General features: G+C 35.6%; 2 protein-coding genes across 2 annotated transcripts in view; one reads left to right on the top strand and one right to left on the bottom strand.

Moving 5' to 3' along the window:
* Positions 1-1,066: 1,066 nt before the first annotated feature.
* On the bottom strand, positions 1,067-8,534 carry LOC141427790 (transmembrane protein 43 homolog). The gene is made up of 8 exons (XM_074087383.1): positions 8,477-8,534; positions 6,886-6,990; positions 5,746-5,972; positions 5,139-5,332; positions 4,524-4,699; positions 3,689-3,917; positions 3,195-3,300; positions 1,067-2,331 (listed from the first exon to the last, which is right to left on the bottom strand). The coding sequence occupies exons 1-8, from the start codon at positions 8,480-8,482 to the stop codon at positions 2,238-2,240; spliced, it is 1,137 nt and encodes a 378-aa protein (XP_073943484.1). The 5' UTR covers positions 8,483-8,534; the 3' UTR covers positions 1,067-2,237.
* A 608-nt stretch (positions 8,535-9,142) lies between these two features.
* Positions 9,143-15,574, top strand: part of LOC141427809 (transcription termination factor 5, mitochondrial-like) — a 30,061-nt gene continuing 23,629 nt past the window's right edge. Inside the window, exons 1-8 of the mRNA XM_074087398.1 lie at positions 9,143-9,393; positions 9,506-9,743; positions 10,157-10,317; positions 10,962-11,302; positions 11,714-11,845; positions 11,932-12,050; positions 14,287-14,541; positions 15,122-15,358. Of these exons, the coding sequence (XP_073943499.1) occupies positions 9,273-9,393; positions 9,506-9,743; positions 10,157-10,317; positions 10,962-11,302; positions 11,714-11,845; positions 11,932-12,050; positions 14,287-14,541; positions 15,122-15,353 (1,599 nt within the window). The 5' untranslated portion in view covers positions 9,143-9,272 and the 3' untranslated portion in view covers positions 15,354-15,358. The remainder of the gene's footprint in view (positions 9,394-9,505; positions 9,744-10,156; positions 10,318-10,961; positions 11,303-11,713; positions 11,846-11,931; positions 12,051-14,286; positions 14,542-15,121; positions 15,359-15,574) is intronic.

Here is a 15,574-nt window from a genome sequence, read left to right on the forward strand (position 1 = left end):
TGTGAGCAAAAAATTTGATCAAAAATATCTGAACACGACTCTATTGTTAACGGCGTAGAAGCGAATTCAGATATTTTTGATCAAATTTTTGCTCACAAGTTTATGAACGCGACTGTACAAACCTTTGCGCGGTGAATATCATGGTTCATGCCGTGTATCAGGTAATGTCGTGTTGCACGTGTCTCCATCAGCAGATGTTCCTGCGCTCCGATTTCTGGACGATGTGGTGTCCTCTCGTTAAAGAAGCGAAGACGAAAATCCCTAAACAGCTGTGCATCTTTCGTTCTTTGAAATTTAAAGAGCGCTTTGGTTTTACTACTATTTAGGTGTGCTGTTCATTTTTATTGATAGATAAGTAATTAAAAACAAATAAATATCATTAATATCACGGGACATTAGTTACCAAATGACCTAGTCGGACTAGGCTAGTCCCAAAGTAAGCAAAGCTTGTGTGCTTGTGTTATGGGTACTAGATAACGGATAAACATAGTTAAGCACAATAGATACACGGACTCGAGAACAAACATTCGTATTTTCATACAAATATCTGGCCCAACCGGAGATCTAACCCGGGACCTCAAGCTTCATAATCTAACCTGGGCTATCAGGTCATCTAGGTAAATGTTTCGATCCATCTGGCAATAATCCATCAAATTCAAAAGATACGCGATAATTTACTGTACCGTACACACACAAAACTTACTTTACTCTAAGTAGTTTCTAATTCCATCTCCTCGGACATTTATTTACTGTCCTACTAGCAAATGATATGATAAAATTACAGCACTCCTTTTTGCTACACGTAATTTTAGTAGGCTTTGATCAATTCACACACCAAGACATCTACCAAGTTTGTCAAGCTACTAAACAACAGTTGCTAGATGTAAAATCAACGTTGCAAAATAATATTAGTACCACGAAGGTACTGGAAAACCAGCTGAACAAATTGGAGGCAAGTAGCCAAAAGATTGAGCGCTTCTTCAAAGAAAAAGCATCTACAATTACAAATAATGTATTTGATCAATTTCCCTTTGGTATTTTACACCAATCATTGCATCTCAGTCGCGCGCGTCAAAATCATCCCTCGCGCATTCGAATAGAGAAGTGAAATGCTACCATAAGTACATTAGTAACATGTGATGCTTTGCATTCAATTGATTCAATACTAAGCAATATTATTGTGCTCATGATCTTCAATTCTTAGTTTTAATTGACGAGCGGCACTGGCCGTGACGGTTTGTACAAAACATGTTCCTGCATAGGTGCATTTTTCCGACCGCAATGATACCTACCTAGTTTCGATTACGATTATCATCATACAAATAATATGAATCTGTCTCAACTATCTACTCCCATACCACTCTTAAGCTATGGTAAACTCGTGTCTTCTTGATAATAGATTTTCAAGAATTTTCTAATATTTACGCTACTAGAATTTAATAAATAACACACAATAGATACAATAATTAACAAATAGAAAGAATTATAGAACTAAAACTAACTTACTCGAATTTTCTTGTATTACGTATTTTTAAGACTTTGCATAAGCTAAAACAATATTTCTATTTTTGCAAACAACACAAGCTTTTCTTGCTGTTTTGACTATAGTCAATTTTAGAGTACTCTTTTTAGGGTTCCGTAGCCAAAATGTCAAAAACGGAACCATTATAGTTTCGCCATGTCTGTCTGACTGTCTGTCCGCCCGCGGCTTTGCTCAAGGACTAGCAATGCTAGAAAGCTTTAATTTTTTGCACGAATATGTATGTAAACGATGCCGACAAAATATAACAGTAAAAAAATCAAAAAAAAATTTTTTTAAAGTACCTCCCATAGTCGTAAAGCGGGAGTGCTTTTTTTCTCATCAGAATGGTTTTAAGTATATCAAACTTACAAGGAAAACTATAACGGTTAACTTTTCTTGAGAATTATTAGTAGTTTAAGAGTAAATAGCAGCCTAAGGTATAAAATATACCTAAACTTGGAATGTTCCGTACAAAATACGAAATCCTTAGACAAATATTACTTGAATTTTTCATAATGGCTACGGAACCCTATTTCGGCCGGTTTTTATTGACTGTACTTACATTGTCATTAAATACCTACACATCTTTATGTGTTAAACTGACTATCTCGAAGACTTTAAGATGTTTTATTAGGATTCGTTTTCATCAAATTTTCTCGTGGACCCATTTTCTGTTTAGCATAATAACAATGTTCAAACAATGTTTTGTATAACTTCAAGGACGCCTGGTCAAGAGGGTGGAGTAGTGCAATATTGGAAGCATTGCACCGCCTAGCATTATTGCTCCAAAAGTAGGTTTGTGCACCAACCTGAAAAGGTAAAACTACTTTAGTAATTTCGTATGACATTCCGATGCCGACTACGGCATTGGAAATGTTGGAGCGGTGAAGGTGGTAAACCTTACAAAGAATTTATTTAAAGCATCTTCTACTTTTGATAGTAACTACATCAGGGAATATGGCAGATGCAAGGATGCAAAGAGTGTAGAGAACATAAAATGACGAATGAATGTCACGCGGGCTAGTTGTGGCACGTGACAAAATAACTAGGGTACATCACTAATTATCGAATGTGTGTTATATATTGATAGTTCTATGCAACCACTAAGTTAAGAACCTTCGATGGCATGTCGTAATCAGATTATAGTTTTCTCAAAAACTGATGCCTAGCAGATGACCTAGATTTGTTTAGTTATCAACTTATCATATCTATGTGTACGTACCTACAGTAACCACCAATATCCAGTCTACACCAATATTTGACACGACAAAGCATTCATAAATAGCTGATTGATTTTGCAATACTTTAGTTAAGTTTAATTTAATATAATTTAATTGTATTTTGTCATAATGGGATGATTTCCTAAATAAACAAATTTATTATTATTATTATTATTTCTAGGGTCAGTAGGACGTGGCAGATATTTTTGCAAGCTCCGCCGTGGCAGATATTAATGCAGGCGACTGTATTATTTTAATAACAAGGTACATTTTACAACTGTTTTTTGTATGTCCTACATACTCTGCAACTAATGAACAGATTTCAAAAATACTTTAACCAATAGAAGCTACACTTATCTCCCATTAAAAGAGGCTACTTGTACCCCGGAAAAATGCACAGACAAAGTTGCAAACAATGGCTAAGTGTCTTATAATTTACCCAAATAGCTTACCATGGAATCGACGTGACCAAAAGAGTGTATGAAAACGAAAGGACCAGGTTGACCCAAATCCTTGTACACCGTCGCAAGCTGCTCGATATCCACTGGCACTGTAGAACTGAAAACATAGACAGTTCTGTTTAGCAACTGCATTAAGGTTTTTCTGAAACTGAAGCCTAACTAGGGCGACGGCGGACTAGTAAAATACACTGGTGCGACGCAGCCGCCTTAGTAACTGCAGCTTCGAAGTTTAAAACCTAACTCAGGTTGAGGGGGTGTACTGCGGATCCGTTCATTTGTAATTTGAACTAAGGTGACTTATTTGTCGGGATATCGATGTGACCTGACCTGTTTACTATAAATGCCTATATATTTAGGTACATGAACAAAATATATCAGATACAACAAAATTTATACAAGCGTGAGTTGTTCTTGTTATATTCCTGTGTCACTTTCCTGTAACTTAAAAAGATCGGAAAGACTCAAAAACTTTAACATCAACTCACACAAAGTGATCCAATCGGGGTGCAGCGTCATAGCGGAGGCGAACACCTGCACGAAACCCAGGATCCTGTACTTCCATGTGTTAACGTTAGCTGCTCGACTTTCCAGGTCGTGCAGTTGCTGCAGGCTGAACGATCCCTTGCGTAGCAGAGAGATCGGGTCCGCGCCTGGGAAGTTGCCCGGGCTGTACGATTGGAGCACACCATCCTCAATGATGCCTACCGCTGTGTACTGTAATCAAAAATTTTAAAATAAATTAGTTTTAAGCTGTAGGTTAAGGTATACCGTAGGCGACAGACTAGCAACCTGATACTATTGTACCGTTTTTGTCAAACTATAAACCTAAAATTGCTAAAAGTGGCTCCGAAGCGGTAACGTTTCGTGAGTTCTGCCTACCTCATTTGGAATACAGGTGTGATGTTTGTGATGTTTGTGATATTTGTGTGTGATAATTATAGAACTAATAATTAATATTTGGGGTTGAAAGTAGAAATATTTTTTTTCGTAAGATTACAAATTGTATAGCAGGATATGTGTACAGTCGATTTCATACACTTCTGGCCAAAAATTAAATCAAAAATATCTGAACCTGCTTCTATGCCGTTAACAACAGTCTAGTTTACATATTTTTGATAAAATTTTGCTCAAATGTATAAGAACTGGACTGTACCTGCTCAATCGAATTCAATTTAGCAGGTAGTGTAAGCATTGTGCACTTTACTATCTACCGTAAGCGAGCTGTTTGTATGACTACGCAATCTTTATGCGTGAGATCGGAATAAAATTCACATCTTGTCTGTGCAAAAAATGGGTCTACGATCACAGTAGCAAACTTACGATATCATCTTCTCGTCCGGCGTAAGAGAAGTGTATGCGGAGATCGCCGACTTCGTGCTGCAAAGCACTCTCTCCGTGATAGTAGAAACCGGAGTGGAGCTTAATATCCGAGCGCTCCGGCCGCGAGTCTGACCAGATCTCGTAGTAATCGTTGACCTTCCGCTTTACGTCTACGCCTAGACAATGTAATAAACTCTTCTCTAATCTGTGATTTCATATTGTGCCACAGCAATCATTGGTAAATAATGATCAAAAGTACAGTCACCTTAATATCTGCCACAGCGGAGCGTGATAAAATATCTGGCACGTCGTACCAGCCCTAGAAATGAAGTCGTATCAGATATTAATGCACGCTGTGTTGTGTCAGGTACTGGTGACTGTAGAGTGCGCGTGGCAGAAGCTTAGCTTTGCAATGATGTCTGTGATCGGTCGATGCCCAGTGCGCAAAATAAATTAGTTGTGTTTCGAGTGCACGCAGATAGTGTAGGTACGGCGAGAATCGGGCGGTGACCAGATTTGCATCTCACACAAATGCGAAGCCCAGGTTAAGCCTCGCAAACTGTATTTAATGAAGTGAAGCTGAAGCAAAAGTATCTCCGTAAGCAATTATTTTACCTAAAAACAACCATCCGATCTTAACATTTTCAGCTATATGCGTTTCACTAAACAGCGGCATTGATGTCGGATTGTGATGACCGGGCCTGATGTAGAACAAGTTAGAGTCCACCACATAGTCTCTCCAATCTTTGTGGTACCAATATGTCTTCTGAGATTCCTCTGCTGGTTCACTTAAGAAGTTTTCCTGCTCCCTGTGAAAATCATGGTACAAAAACTAATTATTTTACTAGAAAGCACAGAAATCCTAAAGTTCATAACACCTTTTTTTCTAATAGGACAGTTTTATACTTCTACGTCAAATTGCACGATTTGACCGACACAACACGTGAACGAAATTTAAATCATTTGATTGTAATGCGCTTTATTGGCTTCATACTGCACGATAGTCGCGAACTCTACAATACAAATGATTCGGGGACACGTCGTTCAAGCATTTTCGGAGCAGTAAATATTGCTCCCGGTAATTTGACACATCTACCAGCTTCATGATCGCTAATAGACGCATTGTGACGCAATGACACTGGTAGTTAGATGTAATCGCAGTTTACCTACATCTCATGGAAACTATGTCTATTGTAATTAATAGAAAGTTAATAACACTTACGTTGTTTCTTCTATCCACTGGTACATCTGCACTCTCTTTCTCAGTTTCACAGCCTGCACTTGTATATTGTAGTCGGGCTCTGAGATGGGCTCGAGGATGCGCAGAGGGCCCACGATATGTACCACTCGGCCTTCATACCGCGCTGCTTCATCACCGGTATGAACATCTATGCTGACGGCGGATGAGACCAGCTCTTCTAGCATTAGGTTGCTTTGAATTGTATGGCTCTAAAAGTATGTAGGATTGGTTAAAAAGAAAGTGAGCAGAGAATAATAAGGTTCTACTTGTCAATTTCGGGAGTTGACATAATTGAGGTCATCTTTTCTCTACAATTGAGTCGCTTAACTTCAAACTCGAGTAAATCCAATTCGGTCATTTTTAAGATTTTTAACCCCCGACGCAAAAAGAGGGGTTTTATAAGTTTGACCCCTATGTATGTCTGTCTGTCAGTATGGTGTGTCTGTCTGTCTGTCTGACTCTGTGTGTATTACTGTGGCACCGTAGCTCTTAGACGGGTGGACCGATTTGAATGCGGTTTTTTTTTATTTAACAGCAGTTCTTAGACATATTTCATCAAAATCGGTTCAGCCGTTTTTGAGATATTGAACTTTGAAGTGACAAAGTCGGGGGTTTTCCAACTTATTGATGGTTAGGTTATGGTATTTAATAAAAGGGTAAAAAAAACTAGTTTTGTTACATTTTTTTCGGTTAAGCGTAAGTATTCCGTGTCGTTTTTGAGAAAAATAAAGTTAAAATATTTATTTATATTTAAAGTTATACAAATCCACACGAGTTTTTTCAAAGATAGCTAAATTGCAATCGATTATATCAAATGAAGGTAAATCCAATTAACATTTTATTTTTTGTAAAGAATTGATGGTTTTAATGCTGAAGTTGCCGAACTGGAACGATTTCTTTAATGTTTTAGCCATAATAAAAAAATACTGGCTTTCAAGTGGGTACGATTTTATTGATCACCTAATAAATGCGTTTTCGGCAACCTAATAAATAATATTTGTTCCTAAAATAGTAGAACTGTCACCTAAATTGAATCACCAAATAATATTAAAACGGTTTTACCTAAATAAACTGAAAACTGAGTGTGTGACTCAAATTTTTTAATAAATAATATAAATTCACCTCGGCCCAGAGCAGGAAATATGTGACTCCCGCAAACAAAATTAGACTCAAAATTGTTGTTAGCCAGGTCTGCTTGAACTGGTTTTTGACTGCATTCAGATCCACCTGAAAGACATGCAAAAGAATATAAATTGTCAAAAATGTTTATTAATTAATATGTAAATTTCAGTAGGTTGTACTGGGTAAGTGAGATGTGCCTACTCTATGCTTCATCTTTCACTCTAAGAAACAAATGCACTGATTGCATATCTTTAAATTAAGTGCATGTGAATTAATCAGGAACCAGTAGATCTATAGATGACCAACATTCAACTCGAAATGAATCCTTCTACAATGTAATTAGAAATCAAGTTGCTTTGTTGCTGCTTTTTGCTGATTGCTGTACATACAGAGCATGTCACTTTGTTTGTGTTGTGACAGTGAAGAGTTTAATGCTATAGCATTATTCTGCATTACTTTCTCTATTGTATCCTATAAATATAACAAATGGGAAAGTTTGTATGTGTGTGTGTTTGTTATTTCTCCATGCTAAAATGCCTCTGATTTAGATAACATTTTAATATGTAAATTACTGTCTGGAATAACACATAGGCTACTTATAGGGTTTCATAGTCAACTAGGAACCTTTATAGTTTCGCCATGTCCATCTTCTGTCTGTCCGCGGCTAAGCCCAGAGACTGTTAGTACTAGAAAGCTGCAATATGGCATGAATATACATATCATTCAAGCGGACAAAGCGGTAAAATAAAAGAGTTTAAATTTTTTTAGATAAAATAAAAAATTGTAACTGCTATGAGTAAAATCATGTGTTGTGGGAGTTTGTATGCAACATTAATGAATTTTACTATGTAAATAACTTTTACTATGTAATTATTGGGAATTCCCATGGGAGTTTCTGCAAAATTTTAGAATTTTGTTTTAATAGCTAGTCTTTATGGTTCTAGCAACTAAAATGGGCTAGTACTAAGATAGCAGAAATCTCATCAATAATCATGCTCAATAATTTTGAATCATCTTTATTGCAACCTTATTGCAACCTAAGGTAAGTCACAACATTCTATATATACAGAACTATTCGCATGGCAGCATATTTTACCAAACCAACATAGCTGAAAGCATAGTTTTCCAGAAATAAGATATTTTATCCCAAAAATTTGAATAGTTCCCAGAAACCAAATTAGTTGTTATTTTTTTTTAATTGGTGAATATTTTTTTGCTACCAAAAGGCATTTCAACAAAAACAAGTTAACATTATTAGTTCAATTCCAGGCAAAAAGGCATGATACTAAGGAGACCTTTGAACAAAAACATTTTAGAACAAATTTACAGTATTACAAAGTTGTAACAAAAAGGTAATTGTGCAATGCTAAGCATATGCAAAGGTTGGATGAAATACATTATACATAGACACAAACATAGCTTAGCTTATTGCTAAGGGTGAAACAAAATAATAAAAGTGATTGATAATTATATCCTAAAAGAAATGTACAAAAATATGGTACATGTATAACTATCAAAAAGGAAAAAATTAACCAAAATTTATATGAAAACCAAATGATAAATAAGTTACTATAAAATTCTGTTTACTTACTGGCATTTTCTTCTTATCACTGGTGCAGTAAATAGCTTGTAAAGTTGTATTTGTAAGGTGCAAGACTGAAGTACTTACTGAACCCTGAAATAAGGTAAAGTACAAAAAGTACCTTGGTTTCAATGGTAGGGCTAGCTCGGGCTACTTTTAAGTATGATTATAATAACCTCACTAATACGAAACGAAATGTTGGTAATTTTTACCAGTGGGGTTATTTATTTACAAAGTGAAATAAACTATAATTATACGTAAACCATACGCTAAACTTGAAGCAAACAAACAGCAACATTATGATGTCCGAACTGAGTAGAGTAGTAGTATTTGTTTTAAACTGGTGTTTGTTTTACAGAGAAATTTGCATTCGTGTTGGACCTTAGTTTAGTTTGGACTGCCTGCAGCTTGTTTTGCGGATCAATCAGCTGTCAAAATCACTGGCACCGGCTAAAGGATGTTGAGACATTCGTACCGCAGATGCTATGGTATGGTAATGCAAGCAATGCTATGGTACTAAGTTAAAGAAGACTTAGACCTAAGCATTACAATAGTAAGTAAATAATAATACTTTTTATCTTCGATTTGGCTGCATGGATGACGCTTCTTTTGCTCTCCAAAAAAAATCTACATGTCATAATGACAACACAGACAGGTCAGCTGTTTGTGGTGGTGGTGGTGGTGTGTAACCAGTGTGTAACTTAAAAACAAAATAAACGTTCTCCTTATGAGTTCCACTTTATTATTCGCTTATGTGATAAATGTTGGTCATATCGAGATGCTGTAATATTACTCTGGTTTCATTATGTCAATCAGCATCAGAGGCTTACAGTTAAAACGAAGTTGTTCGTTTTCTTTTCTCAATTATGCCCTCACGAGATGCTATCATGGAATTCCATTTTTAGATCTATATGAAAACACAACCGGTGGGTTATATTGATGTGCTAGTATTTGTCTATTTAAGTTTTATGTTATTTTATCACAGTAATTTTGCAACTAAGTGACTTCTGTTAGATCTTAAAATTATTTGTGCCTCAGGTCATCCTTTATCTGAGTATATGCATACAAAATTAAAGAAAAACTACCCGGCTTTGGATACTCTAAGCCATGATCGATTGCAATACTCATTACAAATACTTAAAAAGTTTGGTATCAACTCGTCAGAAGCATGTGATAACCCTCATGTGTTCTGTATGAACCCAATTTCTTTGGATAACTATGGAGAAATACTCAAAGAATGTGGATTTATCAACATTGTGCCAAAACATCTTGTAAGGTAAGTGGCTTAGCATTATTAATCATCAGGTTTAGATTGATTAAAAAATTATATGAACAAAAGACATGTTTTTTTTAAATTAATACAGAAGAGTTGAAGCATGCCGCTCCACCATGCACACCCCTAATGGGTTCTGTGATAGAAATATTGTTTCATAGTGAAAACATTCAAAAGCAAAAATTTTATTTTCTTAATAAAAAAAAATACTTAATATTTTTAAGATTTGTAACATTTAACAACTGAAGAACATAATGAACTATTTTACATTTTCTGCATATCTGCATGAATTCAAATTATGTGCTGTTGCAACTGTTGTGATGGTAGGTACAATCAGTAGTTTTATGTTATGTCTAGATATTAATGTCTGCTTGACAATGGATTTGATTGTAGGTAATAATATTTAATTATTTCAGATATCGCACACTAGTACAATCCCATACAATAGCTCATCATAAAAAGGAAGGCCTTATTCGGGATGATATTGAGTTGGAAGAAGTCCTACAAAGCTGTTTTCATGAGTGGCCATCTTTGCATAAGATCAGACATCACTTTCCTGATTCCAATACTTCAATCTGTATGTACCTAATGCTGATTGTCAAAGAAAACTTACTTAATAACAATTCTGCAAAAACAGAAAGTAAGGTAAACTTACAAGTGCTCGTCGCCGTCCCAGGAGTTGGTATCTTTAATCTTATGATATTAGCAATAGAAATGACAGCAGGGTGTCGTCTATTGGGCACTAGCTTGTCGAGCACTCGGACGATTACCTTATACATGGTAAATGTATGCAAGTGAGAAGACAATGTCTTCTTTATGACATGTCATGTTATAAAGGCCTATTTTCATTTGCTCTTCTTTTATAATGTTATTTTTTATAGAATACCAATACCAATACCTAACTAACCTCTCCTAACACCCTTTTTTTAATTAGACTAATTTATTGGTATTACACTTAGTTGTATTCAACAAAGAGAGTTTTTTCGGATTTTAGTATCCTCCTAACGCCCAAGATAAAGTTTTGATTTATGAACATCAAGTTGTCATTTATGATAGAGTTTGATGTTCAAATTACAATATAAATCCTTTATAAAGGACTTTGGGCGTTAGGAGGGTATTCACATTGCTATACAAATGCAAGAGAAGGCAGATCTATATCACCTTTTTGTACTTAAGTGTATACATATATGTATACTAATATATGTTTTGTATACATTGCAGTGGCTGTTCGCTTGAGTGTTCTAGAGGGTTATCTTACCTGGAAACTATCAATCACTCCAGATGAATTTAAGAAATATTGCAGAAACTATTTGCCTTTGAAACATAAACCAATGCATGATATTCAGGAAGCACTGGATATAGCTGGAAATAATATAAAATTTGACATAAATAGCATAAGACGAAATGGTTTTGTTATATCAGCAGACCCAGTCAACACAAAAATGATTCTAGAAAATGTTGAAACACTGGCTGGACTCGACATTAGAGAGGCAATAAGGATAGAACCTGCTATTTTAAAGAATAATTATAATTCTCTTTTGCAAATAAGAGATATTTTGGAGGTAATCATAATCATATTTTCTCCATTTTTCTTGTATTTAATGTGTATAGTTGACTGATATTCAAGTATCTAATGAAAAGTTTTATTAATATTTATATGCTTTAGTAATATTAATTTGTTATGTTCAAGATTTATGTCATCAACATACCTATGCACTATGCCTTGGAAAAGGGTTAATAATAAGCTTTTGTTGTATGTCTAGGACAAATATTGCATGTGGGATTCCAGATTTACTTGGAATTCGGTATCCATTATGTAACTGATCAGTAGGTACAGTTAACACAAAGTATAGTCAGCAAAATGCTTAGATGTACGAGTATATACTTGTTTTTTTACGTATTCTTATTTGTGCATTCTTTTTTTTTTGGCTAAACATATTATCTTTTGTTGTAATTATTTTTATTAATTGTAGGAATATAGAATACCACAACTTGCTCAGAGGCGTTGTTTGAAAGTCTTCTGTATGTGTCCTAAATCTGTGCGCGAGCGATTAGAGGACCTAAAAAATTTAAAGGAGTACAATATTTTATCAACTAATCCAAGGGTAAGAATAACTTTGATTCCCAGAAGAATAAACTTTACTTTGGCCATTCTTATTATAAGATGAAACTTATTTTTCGCTGTTTATAGGTCCTGTCAATGGTCATACATCAACGCAAAATGATGACTCGTCTTAGTAAAATACAAGCAGCAAGGAAGCAGTGCTACAGTCTAAATCACCTTGTCTCTTCGAGCAAAGTTTTCAATGAGTAAGTCAGTTGCTGTGTAGGAAGCGAGGTTCCCCTTGTTTACGCATATATTTTTTTTCATAATTCTATTTTGCATAATCGGTTTACGCATAGTAATATTTATGCCGAAACTGTTTTCGCATAACAGTTTACAGTTTACGCAGAATTCTCTTACGCATAACCAATGTAAGCCGAATGGGCTTTACGCATAATTTGTGAATTCCGAATATTGTTTAGTCAGAAAATTATTTACGCATAAATTAGTTACGCAGAAAGTTACTTTCCCATACTTAATGTAACTTTGCCTACGCCTAACTATGATTATTAAATAAAAAAAATGTATTACCTAAGCTTACTAACCTAATCCACTCTACTTCTCTGGAAAGTAGTAACTAGCGGGTTGTAGTATTTTTATAAAGCGGGGACATGACTGTGACTAAGTCGACGAAGCCCCGCTTCGCGAAGCTTCTATTTTTAATCTGAGGCATGAGGTTCATAAGGTAACTAAAAAACCTATCCAGGTTATAACATAATTACACATAACATTGTTTTGTCGATTGTATTAAAGGTATAAAATTGTTATTCCGAACATTGTTACCACCAATTTTATGTCTGGAAAGCAAATATTTATATGAATTTAACGACTGAAGCGGAGTCGACGAAGCTCCGCTCCTATTCCGCCTAGTTAACGCGCTTCGCGCCTTGACAAAATACCAACCTAACCTATAGTTGAGCAATCCCGTTACCTGGGTTTTCTTTACTGTTTCGCCTATCCAAGTATCAAATATTCATTGTTTTTTCATAAACCTTCGTAGTATTATGTTTGTTTTTTACATGCGAGGGGCTCTGCCCCCCGAGGCCCCTTGCGGGGGGTTTCGCCCCCCCGGCCCCATTCTTTATGCCCGTGCCTCTTTTACTGGTGGCTGTTCGTTCCATTACAAAATACAATTCTAACCTTAATAACCTTTTTTTCTAGTCGTCAATAGTAATTAGGTAATTTATTTTCGGACATAGATTTGGACAGGATTTCGGCCTATCAAAATTCTGCTAAATTATATATATGCTATACAAGATTATGCATAATAAAATTCGGCCATGTTAATATTATGGTAAAATAAATTCGTGTAAACCATTTTTCGGCGTATACAGTATTACTATTATTAGTTATTATTTAAGATTCGGCGTAAATAAATTATGCGAAACCTGTTATGCGCAATAAGTTTCGAACATTAAAAAGTATGCCAATGTTACCCAGGTAGCGACACTTTAGAATAATGCGTTTCAGAATTTTGTCTCTAGTGTGGAGCCACGCACATAATGTGTCACCGCTGACACTCCTCTCGCTACCCTACGAGTACGAGTCTCTGCCTTTGTACTTACTTTAAATTTTGCATTTCACTGCCACAGACGATGTTTAGAAGCGCATTAAGATGAGACGAGGAACATACTATAGTACTCATTCAATTCGTTCGTACCAGCTCGTGTGATTCGATCTATACTTTTTATGATTTATTTTACACTTTTGGTCTGCATACATACATACGTATATGTATACAGACTAAAAGTGTAAAATAGGACCAAAGCAGACCAAAAGTTGACCACGAGCTGGTACGAACGAATTGAATGAGTCAATGGTAATGTAATGACTACATAATGTGCACATCACAAGATTATTGAATACCTACAGGTTGATTCAATAAGTGATAATCGTTTTGTAAGAAGTATTAAGTGCTTATTTAAGTACAAAATTTTAAGGTGCCTTTGTATAAAAACAGCACTCACACAGTGAAAAGTGCCATAACTTTCGTTCAATTGATTCGTGACAGACAACTCTTGCCTTTACCTGAACCGAGCAACTAAATCAGAGACGGCTTTTGTCCTCCAATTAAGTACCTACTAAATAATAGTAGCTTCCAATATTTATTTAAATTTCGCGCCTTAGGTAGGTGTACGAAGAGTGGTATTTGAGGCATTTCACTAATCTGTTGAATATTTTGTAGCAAGAAAATACTTAACAAAATAAAATATTTTGTCTACTTATGTTAAGTAACCTACCTTACAATAATACCAAAAGGAAAATGGCCAATAAATTGGATGCCTCATCTCAGAGTTTGGTACAGTCACTTACATTAATATCTGCCACAGCGGAGCATGCAAAAATATCTGACACAGAGTCCTAGAATCAGAGTCTTATCAGATATTTTGTGCACGCTTTGTTGTGTCAGATATTCATTCTGGTATTTTTCATCTATTCTAGATATATCAGCAGTTTCGGTAACAAAGTCTGCGGGCGCGACATTGCCGTGCTGATAACATCTTCCTTGGATGTCCGGGAAGACGCGGTGCAGTTCGTTTCACCGGACACGTTGAAATTTGTTCTGACACAACTCAGAAGACACAAGTTCTGGCTGCATGCTGCGTTGAATGTAGTTGATGAGAACATAAAGTTCCTCAAACGACGATTCAAGAACGATATCATCCTCAAAAATTGCCAGCTTTTACTGTATCCTGTGTAAGTTAACTATCTCTTAAATAATTTTATAAATGAAAATTAAATTACAGCTCAATTAACCTAGGTGGGTAGTTCAAAACTAACTATAAAGGCGATCCAAAGTATTTGTTCGCAAGTCAGCGCTTTTAAAACGCGACGGTTTTTTTTATCGAGCAGTGTTGTACTGCGTTGGACGTTGGGCGTCAAAAATTGAATTGAAATTGGTCCAACGCCGAGTTTTTGCACAACGGTTTTTTAGTTCTCATGCGAATGAAGCCTAAAAAGCTTGTAATATATGCAACAGTTACAACAACTATTATGCATCAGATAAACATCGATACTTGTACTTATATAATATATAAATGTGAAAGTGTGTTTGTATGTTTGTCCGTCTTTCACGCCGTAACGGAGCGACGGATCGACGTGATTTTTGGCATAGAGATAGTTTATGGGCCCGACATAGGCTACTTTTTATCTCGGAAAAATGCACAGTTCCCGAGGGAATAGCGTGCGATAACCTAATTACATACGAGTACGACAAGGCAAGATTTTTTAATAACTCTCCAAGGCCTATTTTATTAAATAAAGCGCTCTTTCTCAGGTTGGACATTGAACAATATATTGAATATCTCCTAAATCTACGTGAAAACAGGGTCGCTGAAGGAATAATTAAACTCGATTACTACAATAACCTGAGTTGTGAGAAATTGACTGATGAGCAGGTATTGAGCCTGGCACTATATGAAATAGAGAAAAAGTACCACTTCAGCGGAGACGGCATTTGGGCGCGGCAAGATGGGGTCAAGATTGAAACTCAGTCCATAAACAGTTGACTCCGGTCAGTACAGATTTACATACATACCTACCTCTTTGTTCATAAAACTTTACAAACATCTACTAAGTCATATATTGAAATAAATTGGTTTAATAGTTTGGTTCCTTTTTCGGAATTTGGCTTTAACAGTGTCAGTTAGAGCAGAATTGAATGTGGATGATATTTTGAATAATGTTAATTACGGAGTTTATGAAAACAGGGATAAATATGTTAATAGTT

This window comes from Choristoneura fumiferana, chromosome Z, assembly GCF_025370935.1.
Source record: "Choristoneura fumiferana chromosome Z, NRCan_CFum_1, whole genome shotgun sequence".
Lineage (NCBI taxonomy): Eukaryota > Metazoa > Arthropoda > Insecta > Lepidoptera > Tortricidae > Choristoneura > Choristoneura fumiferana.

What these genes read in the sequence shown, in the direction of transcription:
- LOC141427790 (XM_074087383.1), bottom strand. An exon ending in CAGTGGATAGAAGAAACAAC is followed by an intron (nt 5,333 to 5,745) that starts GTAAGTGTTATT and finishes TGATTTTCACAG; the next exon opens with GGAGCAGGAAAACTTCTTAA. An exon ending in GATCGGATGGTTGTTTTTAG is followed by an intron (nt 4,700 to 5,138) that starts GTAAAATAATTG and finishes TACATTGTCTAG; the next exon opens with GCGTAGACGTAAAGCGGAAG.